This window comes from Peromyscus eremicus, chromosome 8a (genome assembly GCF_949786415.1).
Source record: "Peromyscus eremicus chromosome 8a, PerEre_H2_v1, whole genome shotgun sequence".
NCBI classification, from domain to species: Eukaryota; Metazoa; Chordata; class Mammalia; order Rodentia; family Cricetidae; genus Peromyscus; species Peromyscus eremicus.
In genome coordinates this window covers 44,615,456-44,633,107 of record NC_081423.1, presented here as the reverse complement: position 1 = coordinate 44,633,107, position 17,652 = coordinate 44,615,456, and the positions used below count along the sequence as shown (strand labels likewise).

Sequence of the window (17,652 nt, the reverse complement as noted above, 5' to 3'; positions counted from 1 at the left end):
ACTTTTCAAACTTCAAAGCCCACCCCCAGTGACACACCTCCTCCAACAGGGCCACACCTCCAGATCCTTCCTAAACAGCCCACCAACTAGGGACCAAAAATTCAAATATATGAGCCTATGAGGGCCATTCTCATTTAAATCATCACAATAATTCCAAGTTCAACTCAAGAAGGTTCCCATTCTCCGTGTGTGTGTGTGTGTGTGTGTGTGTGTGTGTGTGTGTGTGTGTGTGTGATTCATATTTTCTCCACTGCCCTCTCTCAGAATTCACCTACTGTGTTTCTGTCCAGTGGCTGGTCTTTATTTAAAAACTTTTCACTAATTCTGTTTGATACACACTTTTGTGGGGCACTGGGAGCCCCGGAAGGAAGGCAGGTAAGTCAGGAAGCATACTGGTTTCAAGTCTCAGGAAAGCTGACAGGACAAACTCGGAGTAGGCTAGAGTCACTATCAGAGAGACCATAAGCAGCTCTGAAGCCTCCACTATGAAGTCAATTGCTCATTGATATCCTAGTGGGCTCCTCTTCCTGAGAATCTGTCTTGGGGACATTTCTGTCACCTAACTAGGAAGCGCAACAGTCCCCATCTATGTTTTTCCTGGAGGCATGCTCTGTCCTTATACTTTCCCTACCTACCCAGTCCACACTCCCACTGGGGTGGGCCTGTCATTGAGCGCTCTTCCTTGCCTCCAGCCTCTCCACACCACATGTACCCCCTGACTGCTAAGTGATAGGATTAAGGGTGTGCACTACCACTGCCTGACTTTTTGTGTTTACTTAAAATGGCTGGCTATGTCCTCTGATCTCCAGGCAAACTTTATTAACATACAAATAAAATATCACCACAAAGAGGGGGGGCAACATAAACACCTGTGTATGCTTACCAAAATTCATTTCTGGTCGGAACCCAACCTTCAGCTTTTAGTGGAGAACTCCGTAATAGTCAAGCGGGCACTCGGACTTTACTGAGTTTCATCCCAGTTTTCCCCTCCACACTTTCCTTGTCTCACTGGAAAACCCAGACCTCTTTGGAGTGGGCCCCACCGGAGCTGCCTACCGAGAACCTTTGCAGCTCTCGTTAACAGCGCTCACTTTTGCCTTCTCCAGTTGACCATAGCGGGATGGCAAGGAAACGAACGACAGGGTGCTAGCTCTGTCGCGGTCCATATGCCGTGCGCATCCAGACCACGGGCTGGGGCCCCGGTCAGCGACGCTCTAGAATCCGGAGGATTTGGGTCTCTGGGGTCACCACCCGGGAGCCAGACGTCCAGAACTTCCGGCGCTAAAAGAGTAAGATGCAAATCCCACAGGAGATGAGGCTGACAAGGAAGAGGAGGCGAAAGGAAAGGCGGGGGTACGGAGCCTGTTGCCTAGGTAACAGCCCCCCCCTCCCCAGTATCTCCGCCCCTTCGGGCCTAGGGAGCGGGTAGGCCCTGATGTGCAGACGAACATGGTGGTGCTCCGCCCGCCCTTCTCCCAGCTCCCGAGGCTGCTAGCACGCATGCGTCAGAACGATGCGGGGCTGCGCACGCACCCCTGAGGTGCGCGCATCACCCCTTGGGCGTCTCCCGCCGCGAGCTGGACGGCTGGGAACGCGCGCACGCGCGCGCGCGTGCGTGCAAGACAAGGGCGCGGCTTCCTCGTCCGGTGAATTCTGATTGGGTAGAGTAAAATGAAGGGGTGGGAACCTCCGCGGGGACCGCACAGCGATTGGCCAGGGATTGGAGGAGCGTGGTCCCGGGGCGGCCGCCGGCGGGGTGGTCTGGCCCGGCGCGCGCGGGGCTGAGGTGGTGCCTGCGTTCCTTGATAAGTGAGCGAGTCCGGGGGGACAGTCGTCGCCCGGTTGGCAAGACCCGGGCACCCCAAGTCCCCGAGGAGGCGTGGCGGCGAGGTGCCGGTGGGTTGGTGAGTGCGGTCCCGGGAGCCCCGGGGCCCCGCCCCTCCCTTTCTTCCGGGGCCGCGCCGCGCCCCCTTGAACCCCTATTCCCGGGCCACAGGGCCGTCCGCGCCAGCCGCCCCCTCTGGCCTGCTGCGCAGGTCTTGCCTCCTAGCCCACAGAGGGGAAACTGAGGCCCTCAGGGCGGTCCCCTCACCAGCGCCTCCACGCACACACCATGGCTGAACCGCTGAAGGAGGAGGACAGCGAAGACGGCTCTGGGGAGCCCCCGGGGCGGGTGAAGGCAGAACCCGTCCACACCACGGCCTCGGTCGTGGCCAAGAACCTGGCCCTGCTCAAAGCCCGCTCCTTCGACGTGACCTTTGACGTGGGGGACGAGTACGAGATCATCGAGACCATAGGCAATGGGGCCTATGGGGTGGTGTCCTCGGCGCGCCGCCGCCTCACGGGTGAGCTGGCTTCCTGAGGCTCAGCATGTGTGGACTGCTTTCCAGAGGCGGTGAGGAACCCGCACGGTCCCGGGAGGATCAGCTGCGCCGGGGATTCTGGTTCCACTCACCACTTACCGACTAGGTGCCAGCTCCCCGTTAGGTACCCTTCTCAGGAATCCTGCTTCTCCCAGTCAGCCTACTTCCTCCTTAGCAAAATGATATCCCTGTAAGCCAGAGTAGAGAGGTGCTCCTTGGTGTCCAAAAAGATAATCTTTTAGAGCCAGAGATTGGCACAATGGCTTGGTGATGGAATGGGGGAAGATCGGGGATGGAGAGAATATATGAGGAGGGAGAGTGAGCTCAGGGAGTACAGTCAAGACCACCACTAACGAGCTGTGTCTCCTCTGTATGTGAGCTCTTAGGACCTGCCTCATGAGGTAGTTGTGAAGTTAACATTTGGTATGTGTCACACACAGGGTCTTGCACATAGTAGGTACACACCTGTTGTTAGTTGAGTATGGAAGGGCAGTGTGAAAGGGGCCTGCCTTTGCTTCAAGGTGCTCTCTGGTATATGCCTTTTTCCTGCTCTCCAGGCCAGCAGGTGGCCATCAAGAAGATACCCAATGCTTTTGACGTGGTGACCAATGCCAAACGGACCCTCAGGGAACTGAAGATCCTCAAACACTTCAAACACGACAACATCATCGCCATCAAGGACATCCTGAGGCCCACTGTGCCCTATGGAGAGTTCAAATCTGTGTAAGGAGCGGGATAGGAGAAGGAGATACTGCTGGGACCAGAGGAGACGTTCAGGCTGCCCACTACAGCCAGCCATGCTGAAGTTTTGGGAGGGCAGTTGAACCTAATGTGAGACAGGTTGGGGAAAGTCCATGACTCCCAGGAGCCGTGTTCCTCTAGGACATAGGTGGAGACAGTTCTTGTTTCTCAAGAAGAATATAAGGGTTAGAGATATAGCTCAGTGGTAGGATGATGAGCATCTTTGAGGTTTTAGGTTGACTCTTCTGTATTGGGACAAAAAAAAAAAAGAGGATGTATTTTTTTATTTCAACTATATAGTAAGTTCAAGGCTAGCCTGGACTACATGACACCCTATCTCAAAAGATAAAACAAAAAACCCAAACAACAAGAGAGGGAGTGAAGCAGAACAGACCCAAGTTTTATAAGAGAACAGACACAGGCCATTATAGTGTTATGACACTTTCCTATTCTTATGGCAGACATAACTAATAGATGACAAAATACTTTCTTAAAAATAGAAAATTGACAAGCTTTCATCATTTCATTACACCTTTTCCAGTAACTGCTGGCAAACAAGAATTTGCTCCAAAATTAACCATACTGGCCAAGCCTGGTATAATTGAACACTTTTTTTTTTTTTTAAATCTGACAGGGAAACTTGATCCATGGAGATGATGATCTGTCAAAAAGTTGTGGAAAAGTTGGAGCTGGAAAAATGGTTCAGTGGTTAAGAGCACTTGCTGCTCTTGGAGAGGACCTGGGTTCAGTTCCCAGTGTCCGCGTGGAGGCTCACGGACGTCTGTAACTCCAGTTCTAGGGGATCAGACTCCCTCTTCTGGTCTCTGTGGGCGTCAGGTGCATATGCAGTACACATATATGTATGCAGAGAAACACATAAATTTAAAAAAAAATCTATACAAAGCTGTAGAAAAATGTAGAACCTGGTGCCATTCTCTCATATGCTGCTAGTCCTCTGGGGTCTCAGTGTAAGGCCATAAATTCTAGAATTGGGAGGCCAGTGAGCCTGGGGCTTGTCCCTGTAGTGTGAAGAGGCCAGCTTACACCTCTCTCACCGTTTCTAGCTATGTGGTACTGGACCTCATGGAGAGTGACCTGCACCAGATCATCCACTCCTCACAGCCGCTCACACTAGAGCACGTGCGATACTTCCTGTACCAGCTGCTTCGGGGCCTCAAGTACATGCACTCTGCCCAGGTCATCCACCGTGACCTTAAACCCTCTAACCTCTTGGTGAATGAGAACTGTGAGCTCAAGATTGGTGACTTTGGAATGGCCCGTGGCCTGTGCACATCCCCTGCCGAGCACCAGTACTTCATGACTGAGTATGTGGCCACTCGCTGGTACCGAGCGCCTGAGCTCATGCTCTCCCTGCATGAGTACACGCAGGCCATTGACCTCTGGTCTGTGGGCTGCATCTTCGGGGAGATGCTGGCCCGGCGACAGCTCTTCCCGGGCAAAAACTATGTGCACCAGTTACAGCTGATCATGATGGTGTTGGGAACCCCGTCACCAGCTGTGATCCAGGCTGTCGGGGCTGAAAGGGTGCGGGCCTATATCCAGAGCCTGCCACCGCGGCAGCCTGTGCCCTGGGAGACAGTATACCCAGGTGCTGACCGCCAGGCCCTCTCACTGCTGGGCCGCATGTTGCGATTTGAACCCAGTGCCCGGATCTCAGCTGCTGCTGCCCTTCGTCACCCCTTCCTGGCTAAGTACCATGACCCCGACGATGAGCCTGATTGTGCCCCACCTTTTGACTTTGCTTTTGACCGGGAAGCTCTTACCAGGGAGCGCATTAAGGAGGCCATTGTGGCTGAGATTGAGGACTTCCATGCCCGGCGGGAGGGCATCCGCCAGCAAATCCGCTTCCAGCCTTCTCTGCAGCCTGTGGCTGGTGAGCCTGTGTGTCCAGATGTTGAGATGCCCAGTCCCTGGGCTCCAAGTGGAGACTGTGCCATGGAGTCCCCTCCTCCAGCACCACCACCGTGCTCTGGCCCTGCTCCTGACACTGTTGATCTGACTCTGCAGCCCGCCCCCCCAGCCAGTGAGCTTGCCCCACCAAAAAGAGAGGGTGCCATCTCTGACAACACCAAAGCAGCCCTCAAAGCTGCCCTGCTCAAGTCCCTGAGGAGCCGGCTCAGAGGTGCTTTGTGGGTCTGGCAGCTGGCTGGGTAGTGGAGTGGTGGATAAGGATTCTCGAACAGAATTGTAGGCCCTTACCTTTCCCTTGTCCAACTGCCCTGCAGATGGCCCCAGTGCACCCTTGGAGGCACCTGAACCTCGAAAGCCTGTGACAGCTCAGGAACGCCAGCGAGAGCGAGAAGAGAAGCGTAGGAGGCGGCAAGAGAGAGCCAAGGAGCGGGAGAAGCGGCGACAAGAGCGGGAGCGCAAGGAGAGGGGGGCTGGTGCCTTGGGGGGGCCCTCTACCGACCCCCTGGCAGGACTGGTGCTTAGTGACAATGACCGAAGCCTGCTGGAGCGCTGGACTCGCATGGCTCGGCCTCCTGCCCCAACCCCGGCCCCGGCCCCAGCCCCGTCCCCTGCCCAACCCACTAGTCCTCCCACTGGCCCTGTATCTCAGTCCAGTGGTCCTCCTCTACAGCCTGCAGGCTCTGTTCCTGGTCCTGCCTCCCAGCCTGTTTGCCCACCCGCCGGCCCTGCTCCCCAGCCTTCTGGCCCTCCTGGACCTATCCCTGCCACGCTCCAAACTGCCCATTCCACTAGCCTTCTGGCCCCTCAGTCACTTGTGCCAACTAGTGGGTTGCCTGGCTCCAGTGCCCCAGAAGTTCTGCCTTACTTCCCATCTGGCCCACCACCTCCAGATCCTGGGGGGCCCCTTCAGCCTTCTACGTCAGAGTCACCTGATGTCAACCTGGTGACCCAGCAACTGTCCAAGTCTCAGGTGAGAAGAGAGACAAAGGCCTGGGATGCCTTGAAATGGGTCCTGAAAGGTGGGTTTGGATTGTTGTCCATGTTGGATGAAACCAAGGCGCAAAGGGAGCCTTGCCTCTTTGAGGCTGTCCGCTTGCAGGCTCATAGCAGGAGCGTGAGGTCAGTAAAGAGGTGGTTGGGAGATAGATTGCTTGGGAAGTGTCTGGCCTAGAGACGGCTCCACTTGCACTAGTACGTGATGATTTTGAGATAGTGTTCATATTCTGGGATATCTGGTCAGAGTGGTTAGTAATAGGCTGTGCCCTGCTGACCTTAGTTTGTCCTTCCTGGCACCTGTGTTATAACCTGTTGATTGTCCCTGCAGGTGGAGGACCCCCTGCCTCCCGTGTTCTCAGGCACTCCAAAGGGCAGTGGGGCTGGCTACGGTGTTGGCTTTGACCTGGAGGAATTCTTAAACCAATCTTTCGATATGGGTGTTGCTGATGGGCCGCAGGATGGGTAAGATGGTTGGACTGAGCTCCTGGAATGGGGTTCTGGCAGGGTCCTTGGATGGCTGCCCCGCTGGCCCAGGCTGAGAACACCCATCCCAATTCCTTTTCCTTGCAGCCAGACAGACTCCGCTTCACTCTCGGCCTCCCTCCTTGCTGACTGGCTTGAGGGCCACGGCATGAACCCTGCTGACATCGAGTCTCTGCAGCGTGAGATCCAGATGGACTCCCCAATGCTGCTGGCCGACCTGCCTGACCTCCAGGAGCCATGAAACCCACAGCTTGTGCCTTGCTGCCAGGACAGACCCAGCTTCACGGTCCAGGGATGCAATCCAGAGGCCTGCAGCCTCGGCCCTGGCAGGGAGGCTCAGCTTGAGTTACTCTGCAGGTTCATCTCAGACCCACCTTTCAGCCTTAAGCAGCCATCTGAGGCACCACCGAGCCATAACAGGATTGGGAGACCCTACTCCCCCTGAGCAGTCGTCTTCAGTATTGTGTTTTTATTGTTGTAATATCATCAAAATGAGGTCTGTGAAATACAAGGTTTCCTTTAACCTGACTGTGTGTCACTTTTGGAGTTGGGATAAGAATACCAGCAGTAGGCGTATAAGGAAGAGCCAGGTGTCTGTATTATTTGGGGCCAAGTAAATGTTTGTCCACAAAGCCAGTCCATCAGATCCTGAAGGTTTATTGAGACCTCCACTTCCCACCCACTCCCAGCCCCCCAGATTGTTCTCTGCTGCATTTCACGACAGTCCCTAGGGCAAGTCGGGGACCTAGTTAACATGCCTATCCTGCCGATAGCTACTTGAGGTTGATGAGTAGGAGCTGTGGTGGATATTGTTTTGGCATTGAACTTTGAGGAACTAGTGAAGACTGGTGGGGTTCAGTTCCATGGTGCTCACTATAAGGGGGTAAGTTGTCGAGGGGGAGACCAAAGGTGGGAAGTAGTCTGGGTGGGAGTGCTGGGGTGTAACTGGCTATGCATGAGCTGGCCGGCAAATGCCATAGGTGCTGCATTACTCTGTCTAGGGTAGCCCCAAACAGATGGGTCTGCAATAAGGAAATGGGCCGAGGTGGAATGCAGAAGCTGGCTAGAAGGTAGCTTCGGGATCTCAGCTGTCAGGAAGGAGCAGAAGCAACTTGGAGTTTTTATAGAGCTCAGCCAGATCCAGGCTGGGATGGCTGGGCCGCAGAAAGGCCCTGGCGAGCTGCTGACAGCCTAGCCTCAGGAAGGCAATGGGGCCTGGCTTAGGAATGGTTAGCCTGGACTTGGCACAGGGGTTGGCCAGGGCATTGCTGGTGCTCAGAAAGCAGAAGCAGTGTCTTGTGGGTACAACATGGAGACTTGGGGCTTCCAGGGGAGAGGTGGGGCCTGCCTGGGCCAGCCCCTCAGGCCCGACGGATTTTCATCTCGGTGCGCTTGAGGGAGTAGTAGAAGCCTTTCCACTGGGCCCAGTTGATGCCATTGGCATAAGAGAGGTGGGAACCACCCAGGTAGAAGCCATTGAGATTGGCGAAATGGCAGCTTCTGAACCAGAAGGCTCCCGAGGAGAGGGCCGCACAGTTCTGCACGAAGAGGTCCTGATCTCGGTCGAAGGTGGAGAACTTCTGGCCGCTGTGGTAGGACAGGGAGTCACCTGGCATGAGGGAGAAAGGACAGAACTACTGAGGCCAGGAGCAGAGCCTTGTGCTGGCAGGCTGTGAGTGACAGCAGTTGATGAATGACAGACAACATGTGGCATCCCATTGGGATGGAGGCACCCTGCCCGAGCCACAAAGAGAAACAGCTGTTCTGCAGAGCTGCTGGAGCAGGGCCACCTGGAGCAGGGCCAGGGTGGCTGTTCCCTGGGGCTGTGCTTCAGGTGGCTGGAGAGGGCTGTGGCTGGTTCTTCCAAGCCCAGAAGGGATGAAGGAGCGGCCTTAAGGAGCCACTGAGGCAGGGCCAGTCCTATGCGATTGCTCCCCCGGCCCTGCCCCTGCCCCTGAAGAAGCTGATAGGGGTACCTGCCCCGCCGTCCTCGAAGCCAGCCACGTAGAGGGTGTAGCCATCCTCCTCAGCACTGACGGCGTTGGGGGAGATGGAGAAGTCAACATACTTGGCATAGGCTGTGTTGTTCTCAAAGTCTTCCAAGTCCACTCGCAGCTCGTACTTCTGCTTCAGTGTCAGGAGGTGCAGGTTCTGCAGCCCTAGGGAGGGGCGGCATCTGGTCAGCAAAGACTTGGCTGAGGGGCAGCCCCTACCCCGTGGCCCCACCTTACCCAGCCAGTACTCCCCGTCAGCACGGCCAAAGCCCAGCTTGTAGTCGTTCCAGCCCCGGAAGAAACTCACTGAGCCGTTGAATCTTTTCTGGAAAACCTAGAAGCGAGGGGACAAGGGACTGGATGATGGGGGTTCAGTACCCTCAGGGGCTCTGCCCTGTCCTGCTCTGCCCCCCAGGCCTGGCACTGCTGAGCCAGTTTATTAAGGACTTGAGTGAGCATTGGGGAGCTGCTAAAACAAAACACACACTGGCTCCGGGCCCCTCATTAAACATCTGCTGAAAAGGGGGTCCCTACCTGGCCTCTTATCCCTGAGAGACAGGAAGGGGAAAAGATCAAGGGGGAGTTGGAGGTTGGGGACATAGTTTAGTGACAGAGCACCAACCTAGCATAGAGGCCCGGTTTCCCTCCCAGCACTGCGTGGTAAGGGAGCAGGGGGACCTAGAATACCTGGCTGTGAGCTCTGGTACTGTGTGGCCCAAGACAAGCGACGTGACGTCTCTGGGCCTGCAGTTTCTCATGTAGGAAAGGCACCTACCTAACAGGACCACTGTAGGGAGAGCATGCACTAACCCCCTCAAGCACCCAAGTGTTCGCAGCTCTGGATCCAGTCCCCATAAAGATGAGGAACCCAGTCTGCAGCGGTGACCCTGACTCATGCAGCTGCCTGAGCCACATCTGGCCGGAGGCCCCTCGGCCACTCACCGTCCACTTGCCGCCCTCGGTCGTCATGTCGCAGAAGACAGGCACGGGGACACTGGGGCCAGAGGGGTAGATGAGGTACACGCCGTCCGACTGATAGCCCTGAGCGTAGATGTCATCACAGTCCAGGGGTTGCTGAAGGCAGGACTTCTCTAGAGCTGACAGCGACGGTGTGGGGACAACCAGGAGAAAGACTAAGGCATAAAGGACACCTCAGCACCCCAGTGTTTCCCCAGGACGCAGGGACCCTGTCAGGAGACAGATTTCTCTAGGGGCCACCTGCCAATTTGTAGAGGAGGAAACAGTCCTGCAGAGCCTGGTGTACAGTGGTCTGTGAAGGGGGGGGCTACTTACCATCTCCCCGGATCCCAGAGGCCTGTGGGGCACAGGGAGGTGTAGAGAGCAGCAGCAGCAGCAGGGGCAGGGGCAGGGCTGGGAGAGCCTGTGGTGGGAAACGGGCCCAGTGTAGCCCCCAGCATGGGCCAGACACCTCCCCGGCCTCCCCCTTGCCCGAAACCCTGTTCTTCCTTTCCCTTCTCCACTCTGGGAAAGGCGCAGTATCCCCAGAGCTTAAGTTTCAAGAGATTCCCCGCTATCCTTCTCTGTCCCCTATCTGGCAAGAGGCTTGTCTCCACAAACGGTCTTGGTCCCCCAGGCCAGTACCTTCATGCTGTCAGCTCAGTTCAGAGAGGCAGGCTGTCTGGGGCCCCAGACTGCAGCCGCCCACAGTTATGTGTTGGGTCCGAGCCCACAGACCTAGCCCCGCCCCTGGAGCTGCAGAATGCCCCCCCCCCAATAACCAGCCCCCAGCATCAGCTTACACTGTCAGGGGCCAGGGGACCACCTGGGTCTCATTAGGCCTGTCAGGGAAGCACTGTGGACCAGACATTAACTCCTTACCAGCTGCAACTGCTCCCTGGACTTCCCCATTCTGCCTTCCCTCCCTGCTGGATTTGCGGCCCCTTGGCAAGCCCAGCTGGCCTCTGCCCACCCCCTGCTTCCCGACAGGCCACCTGCAGATGTCTGCTTCTCTCCCATTCCTGTCTAGTCTGTTCAACCAGCCATTTGGGGAGGGTGGGAGGTGGAGGTGTCCATGGGCCCGAGAGAGGGGTCCCTACTTGGGAAGGCCAGGTAGGGTAGGCAGCCCCAAAGCTCCTGATGTGGGAGCCGTCTGGCCTGGTAGGAGACGGGGCCAGCAGGGGCCAGCAGGGGCCAGGCAGTCTTTTGGCAAGCCTGGGACATTTCTGAGCCATGAGCACAAAGCTGCAGGCGGCCAACAGTTCTGTCTGCCTCGACTGGAGCCAGGGCCCTCTCCAAGCCCTTCTTGGCCCCCTCCCCTGCTGGGTGACTATACCCCCACCCTTCTCTCTCCCACAGTTCCCTGGCCCATCTGGATTGCTTTTGTTTCTCCTGGTCCCACCCCTCCCTCCTTCCAAGCCCATCTGTTCTCACTGCTGCCCTCTCAAGCGGTTTCTCCATTTCTGTCCCGAGGAGCCCACTGCGCGTCCCTTGCCCCCAGCATGCCTGGTTTCTGTGTCCCTCGCGCCATGCCTAGCACCCAGCCTCTCCTGTTTTTTCTCTCCTTCCAGCCTCTGCACGCTGGAAGCTGGAAGAGTTGTCCCTGGTACCTGGTCTGTGTTTGTTCCCCTGTTTAAGTCTCCGGTGGTTCTCCATTGCCTCGAGGCTGAGGCCAACACTTCCCCCTGGGACTTGAAAGCAAGTACCAACCTGTTTCAGCCTCCCTTCAAGACCATGATCCTTGCTGCTTGAGACTTTTTTTTTTCGAGACAGCGTTTCTTTGTGTAGTTTTGGAGCCTGTCCTCAAACTTGATTTGTAGACCAGGCTGACCTCGAACTCACAGAGATCCACCTGCCTCTGCCTCCCGAGTGCTGAGATTAAAGGTGTGCACCACCACTGGCACCGCCTGGCTTTTTTTTTTTTTTTTTTTTAATTTATTACATAATTACATACAGTGTTCCATCTGCATGTGTGCCTGCACACCAGAAGAGGGCACCAGATCTCATTACAGATGGCTGTGAGCCACCATGTGGTTGCTGGGGATTGAACTCAGGACCTCTGGAAGAGCAGCCAGTGCTCTTAAGCTATGTCTAGCTACCCAGACTTCTGGTTAGCAGGTTCCTGGGCCTTTGCCTAGGTTGTTCCGTGTGTGCCCACCAGTCTTTCTTCTTGCCATGAGTGCTAGCGGGCAACACCTATGTCTCCACTTCTGCACACTCAGCAACCACCACAAAGGACAAATTTTTTGAGCACCTACTATGTGTGCACCTACTATGTGTTGTACAATATGTTGGCTGCCAGGAATGCAAAATCAGCTCCTGGAATGGCCAACATGTTTTGGACAATGAACCACAAATGTAACTTATACCTGGAAAGGACACAAATTAAACAGGTGAGCTGTCCAGAGCAAAGAGACAGCTCTTAGACCCAGGGAGAGCCCCTTCGGGCCTCCTTGACATGGTGTGTGGCTGCTGGTTAGAGACCCGTCTCTGTGTAGTCATGTTGAGCCCTGGTGTTCCAGAGCTGGCTGCCAGTGTTGAAACCCACGTGCCACCATCTGTGAAGCTGGGATAACTTGGGCAGACTCCTCTGTGCCTTGGCTTTTTCCTCTGTGGAATGAAGATGATCATACTCCTTGGAGGTGTAAGGGTTCAAGTACCAGGAACAGTGCCCACACCTACTTGTCAAAAGGAGAAATCTTAACCTAATTAAGCTCAAGTTTATTTGAGCAATTATAAAGGGAACAGAACAAGGCAACACAAAAGTGATTTGTGAGCGGGCAGTCCTAGGCGGAGTCGGACAACTCCCAGGGATAACACGCTCTGACAGCGCTTATAGGAAACAAGTGTGTGCGGGGACCGCTTAATTGGTTACAGCTTAGTTGGGTAATTGGTTTCTGAACCGCCCGCAGTTAACTGAAGTCAGATTCAGTGCAGGAGCTGAGGCTGAACCAGCAGCCTCCCATGAACACTATCTGCTGGACTGCAGTAACGATTTAGCCCAGATTAGCTCATCATCATCATAAACATCATGATTGTTCTCAGATGAGTGGGTCGTATTCAACACAGTTTTCACCCTTGTCTGTGGAAGACTGACTTGGCCGCTCCGTAGTAATCATTCTTTCGTTAGTCCAGATTTTTAGCTGGCTCACTGTCCAGTCTCCCTTGTGGCTGGGTGAGGTCACATGTCTGAATTTGGGTCAATAAGATGCAAAAGGAAGATAAGTGAATCTTTAATTTTTTTCTTCTGCTTCTTTGAAGGAGATGGCTGGAGACCTACTGCTACCTTGGACATGGGAATGAGGCCTCATATTGGTGGAGTGGGGTGGGGAACCAATAGAAACCCTTCCTGCCTTGTGAAGTGGGTGGAGGCCAGGCCTGCACTGCCCTACCCTACCCTAAACCTTATGTGGAAGAGAAAGAACTCTCATCTAGTTTAAGCCTCTGGATTGTTTCTGTAAGACAGCTGTATCCAACACTAATCTCCAGCAATACTAGCACAAAGCTACAGAAAGGAAAATAATGGGGGCTGAAAAGTCATTACAACAAATAAAACATGTCCAAGGTTAAGGAAGAGACTTTTGAGACCATAACTCACGTAGGAGCAGAGATAAAGAAACGAGGGCCCCAAACTATCATATTGTTATTAAATCAGTGATTTTTATGATAATGCGCACTTGTAGTGTCCAGGCAGGCACTCTGCTGGCAAGTGTCCTTCCAAAAAAATGCTAAGGATTAGCTTTAGGAATTAGTTTAACTCCTTCTGAAAAGAAATTTGAAATCACATACAAGGAGTCAGTACCCTTCCTCTGAAGATGCTGTCTGCAAAGAATTACCCAGCCCTGGCAGGCTGCACATGCCACAGTGGACAGTCCCAAGCCCATGCCCATGTGTGCAGCACTAACTGGACTCAATGATTACTAATGACAGCTTTTTTAAAAAAGCTGACGTGAAGTTGGGAGACGGAGAGGAGCACACTAGGGAGAACGGGATGAAGGTAGTATTGGTGAGCATGATAAATATCTATTGTATGAATGTATGAAACTTTCAACTAATAAAAAATAATTAAAATAAAAACATGAAATGGAGCTGGGCATGTGGTCCAGGCCTTTAATCCCAGCACTCGGGAAGCAGAGGCAGGCAGATCTCTGTGAGTTCGAGGCCAGCCTGGTCTACAAAGCGAGTTCCAGGACAGCTAGGGCTGTTACATAGAGAAACCCTGTCTCAAAAAACCAAACAAGAAAAACAAAAACAAACAAAAAAACATGAAATGGAACTGGACGGATAACTCAGCGGTTAACAACACTGGCTGCTCTTCCAGAGGACCCAGGTTCAATTCCCAGCACCCACATGGCATCTCCCAACTGTCTGTAACTCCTGTCCCAGGGAATCTGATGCTCTCTCTCTGGCCTCTGTGGGCACCAGGCATACACATGGAACACAGACATACATGCAGGCAAAACACCCATACACATCAAAATAAGAAAATAAAAATAAAGGCGTGAGCCACTACACTTCTCAATTAAAAACAAAACAAAAAAGAAATGTCAAAAAAATTACTCCAGCTCACTGAAGGTTGCATACTCCAGCTCACTGAAGATATCATTTTATTGCTTGCTTACTCTGTGTTTTAGTTAGGTTACTATTGTGTGATGAAACACCATGACCAACACAATTTATAATAGAAAACATTTAATTGGGGGCTTGTTTACAGTTTCAGAAGGTGTCTTAGGGTTTCTATTGCTGTGCCCAACACCATGACCAAAAAGCAAGTTGGGAACGAAAGGAGTTATTTGGTTTACACTTCTAGATCATAGTCCATCATTGGAGGAACTCAAGCAGAGCTGGAACCTGGAGGCACAAGCTGATGCAGAGGCCGTGGAGGAGTGCTGCTTACTGGCTTGCCTCCTCTGGCTTGCTCAGTCTGCTTTCTTATAGAACCCAGGATCATCAGCCCAGGGATGGCACCACCCACCATGGGCTGGGCCCTCCCCTACTGATCACTAATTGAGAAAATGCCTTACAGCTGCATCTCATGGAGGCATTTCCTCAACTGAGGCTCCTTCCTCTCTGATAACTCTAGCTTGTGTCAAGTTGATACATGAAACCCCTTGTCAACTTGACACACAAACACATCACTATTAAGCCACAACCCTTCCTTTCTTATTCATCCCCAAGATCTCACATTAAGAACATCAATAACCTTAAAAGTCCCAGTCTTTACAAATTCAAACTTTAAAATTTCAATCCCATTAAAATAGACAATCTCTTTTAAAATCCAAACCAAGTCTTTTAAAAGTTAGTCTTGCTCTTTTTCGTGACATCTCCTAGGCAGTGGGCTGGGTCAAGATGAAGCTGAATATCTCCTTCCCTGCCGCCGGCTGTCAGAAACCCATCAAAGAGGATGGTGAACACAAACTTCGTACGTTGTATGAGAAGTGCATGGCCACAGAAGTAGCTGCTGATGCTCTGGGTGAAGAGTGGAAGGGTTATGTGGTGCGAATCAGTGACAAACAAGTTTTTCCCATGAAGCAAAGGGCTTTGACCCATGGCAGAGTGTGCTTGCTGTTGAGTAAGGGGCATTCTTGTCATAGACCAAGGAGAAGAGGAGAGAGGAAGTACAAGTCTGTTCGAGGATGCATTGTGGATGCCAATCTGAGTGTTCTCAACTTGGTTATTGTAAAAAAAAAAAAAAAAAAAAAGGAGAGAAGGATATTCCTGGATGGATGGAGAGATACTACTATGCCTCGTCAGTTGGGACCTAAAAAGAGCTAGCAGAATCCGAAAGCTTTTCAGTCTCTCTAAAGAAGATGATGTCCACCAATACGTTGTCAGAAACCTATGAAACAAAGAAGGCAAGAAGCCCAGGACCAAAGCACCCAAGAGTCAGCGTCTTGTTACTCCACGTGTCCTGCAACACAAACGCTGGTGTATTGCTCTAAAGAAACAACGAACCAAGAAAAACAAGGAGGAGGCTGCTGAATGTGCTAAACTTTTGGCCAAGAGAATGAAGGAAGCCAAAGAACAGCGCCAGGAACAGACCGCCAAGAGACGCAGGCAGTCCTCGCCGAGTCCAGTCAAAAATCAGTCTTTAAGGGTAACAATAAATGATCATAGCTTTAAAAAAAATTCAGTGTCTCAACTATAGGCTCCAGTAAGATACTTTCTTGCTTCAAGAGGGAAAAATCAGGGCACAGTCACAATCAATGCAAAGCAAAACCAAAATTCCAACCATCCAATGGCTGGGATCCACTCACGATCTTCTGGGCTCCTCCAAAAGGCTTGGTCACTTCTCCAGCCCTGCCCTCTGCAGCACACACAGCTTGTCTTCTAGGCTCTGGCTGGCTCCACTTCACTGCTGCTGTTCTTGGTAGTCCTCCTGTGGTACCGGCACCTCCAATATGCTGGGGTCTTCTGCTTAGACTGGGCCACACTTTCACCAACAGCCTCTCATAGGCTCTCCTCATGGTGCCAAGCCTCAACTTCTCCGCATGACCCCTTCAGTCCTGGGCCTTCAACTGCCACTGAGGCTGCACCTTCACCAACGGCCTCTCCTGGCTTCGCGTGCAAAGCTTTGGCTGCTCTCCATGACCCCTTCATGCCTTCAAAAACAGCACCACCTGGGTGACTCTTGCACATTACCAAGTCCGGCTGCCAGCATGAGGTACAACCTTGGCCGCCTCTGGAACACAGCTTCTCTGTGCTCTCAGGAAACACTTCCCAGAAGATTCTACCTCAGTGGTGCTGGTCTCTCCTTAATCACTGCTAATTTCTTAGCTCCAGCCAACCATCAAGTATCCCAGCAAAGCAAAGTTTTGCTTTAGTAGTTCTGGTATCTTATTAATCACAGCTGATTCTTCAGCTCCAGCTAACCAGAACCACAGAATCTTAATTCAAAAATAACAAAAGGCCCCAACAGAGTCTTTAAATTTCCCTCTGAAACTTGACAAGCCGGGCCTCCATCCTCTGCACTACCCTCAACATCCTGTCTTCCAGTTCCCACAGAACATCCCAAAGAGCTCTCAACACTCAATGACTTTTCTAGCTCAAAGTTCTAAAGTTCTTCCACAATCTTCCCCAAAACATGGTCAGGTCTGTGACAGCAATACCCCACTATGCTGGTACCAACTTGTCTCAGGGTTTCCACTGCTGCACCGAAACACCATGACCAAAAAGCAAGTTGGGAAGGAAAGGGGTTATTTGGCTTACACTTCCATCATTGGAGGAAGTCAGAACAGGAACTCAAGCAGGGCAGGAGCTGATGCAGAGGCCATGGAGGAGTGCTGCTTACTGGCTTGCTCAGCCTGCTTTCTTATAGAACCCAGGACCACCAGCCCAGGGACGGCACCACCCACAGTGGACTGGGCCCTCCTCCATTGATCACTAATTGAGAAAATGCCTTACAGCTGAGTCTCATAGATGCATTTCCTGAACTGAGGCTCCTTCCTCTCTGATGACTCTAGCTTATGTCAAGTTGACACACAAAACCAGCCAGTCCAGAAGGTTAGTTCACGTCCATCATGGTGAGGACTGTGGAGCTGAGAGCTTACATCTTGATCTGCAGGCAACAGATAGAGAAAGAGACGGCGGTGGGGGGTGGGGAGGATGGGGGTGGGGGAGGAATGGACTGGTGCGAGCTTCTGAAACCTCAAAGCCCACCCCTAGAGCCATGCCTGCTCCAACAAGGCCACACTTCCTAGTCTTTCCTTAACAGTCCAACAACTGGGAACCAGACATTTATAAATATATGAACTGGTGGGGGGGGGGGCCTTTTCATTCCAACCACCACAGCATAGCAGACATACTCCCAAGGTTTTTTTTTAGGGAGAGCAGGGTAGAGAGGGGTCCCACCTAACCAGGTTGGATGCTGCCTTACCCAGGCATCCTCATAATTCCATACTAGCACATGACATCAGTGGATTGGAAGTGTGATGTCCTGGATTTCACTTTGGGAGATAATGGCTTGAGAAGCAGAAGTGTTTTCACTTTGTGCAACCCCCACGTGTCAATTCTCATTCTTATCTCCTGAGCTTCAGAGGCCCTTTCTGAAAGTCCTTGCCTGCCTCTACCTTAAAGTGTTTTCTCCTTTTATTCTCTTAGTCTGTGTGCCTGATTTCTGCTGGTGTATGCTGCTTTTCTTACTGTACTTCTAGTATGCTTTGAAATCAAGCATTTTGATAACTCCA

The 17,652-nt window shown here is 52.7% G+C and overlaps 2 protein-coding genes and 1 pseudogene across 5 annotated transcripts; 2 read left to right on the top strand and 1 right to left on the bottom strand.

Moving 5' to 3' along the window:
* Positions 1 to 1,714: 1,714 nt before the first annotated feature.
* Positions 1,715 to 7,043, top strand: Mapk7 (mitogen-activated protein kinase 7). 4 transcript variants are annotated; one of them, XM_059270845.1, is made up of 7 exons: positions 1,715 to 1,904; positions 2,391 to 2,469; positions 2,921 to 3,086; positions 4,169 to 5,247; positions 5,351 to 6,006; positions 6,361 to 6,494; positions 6,603 to 7,043. In XM_059270845.1, the coding sequence occupies exons 4-7, from the start codon at positions 4,188 to 4,190 to the stop codon at positions 6,754 to 6,756; spliced, it is 2,004 nt and encodes a 667-aa protein (XP_059126828.1). In that variant the 5' UTR covers positions 1,715 to 1,904; positions 2,391 to 2,469; positions 2,921 to 3,086; positions 4,169 to 4,187; the 3' UTR covers positions 6,757 to 7,043. The 4 variants fall into 4 exon arrangements, with proteins under 4 accessions (XP_059126828.1, XP_059126825.1, XP_059126826.1 ...); XM_059270842.1 differs by lacking the exon at positions 2,391 to 2,469 and having other exon boundaries at positions 1,715 to 2,345; XM_059270843.1 differs by lacking the exon at positions 1,715 to 1,904 and having other exon boundaries at positions 2,284 to 2,395.
* Mfap4 (microfibril associated protein 4) lies at positions 7,027 to 10,025 on the bottom strand (the record flags this gene model as incomplete). Its single annotated transcript, XM_059270846.1, has 5 exons — positions 7,027 to 8,124; positions 8,492 to 8,674; positions 8,747 to 8,843; positions 9,452 to 9,606; positions 9,803 to 10,025. Coding segments are annotated over 5 exons (906 nt in total), but the record flags the coding sequence as incomplete, so codon positions are not given.
* Positions 10,026 to 14,815: 4,790 nt separating this feature from the next.
* Positions 14,816 to 15,888, top strand: LOC131916988 (small ribosomal subunit protein eS6-like; annotated as a pseudogene).
* The last annotated feature ends 1,764 nt before the right edge of the window (positions 15,889 to 17,652 follow it).

Bases quoted from the DNA above. Each gene is read 5' to 3' on its own strand.
- Mapk7 (XM_059270842.1), top strand. From the start codon at position 2,114: ATGGCTGAACCGCTGAAGGAGGAGGACAGCGAAGACGGCTCTGGGGAG. The intron at 5,248-5,350 runs GTGCTTTGTGGG...ACTGCCCTGCAG, and splicing joins CCTGAGGAGCCGGCTCAGAG to ATGGCCCCAGTGCACCCTTG. The intron at 6,495-6,602 runs GTAAGATGGTTG...TTTTCCTTGCAG, and splicing joins GCTGATGGGCCGCAGGATGG to CCAGACAGACTCCGCTTCAC.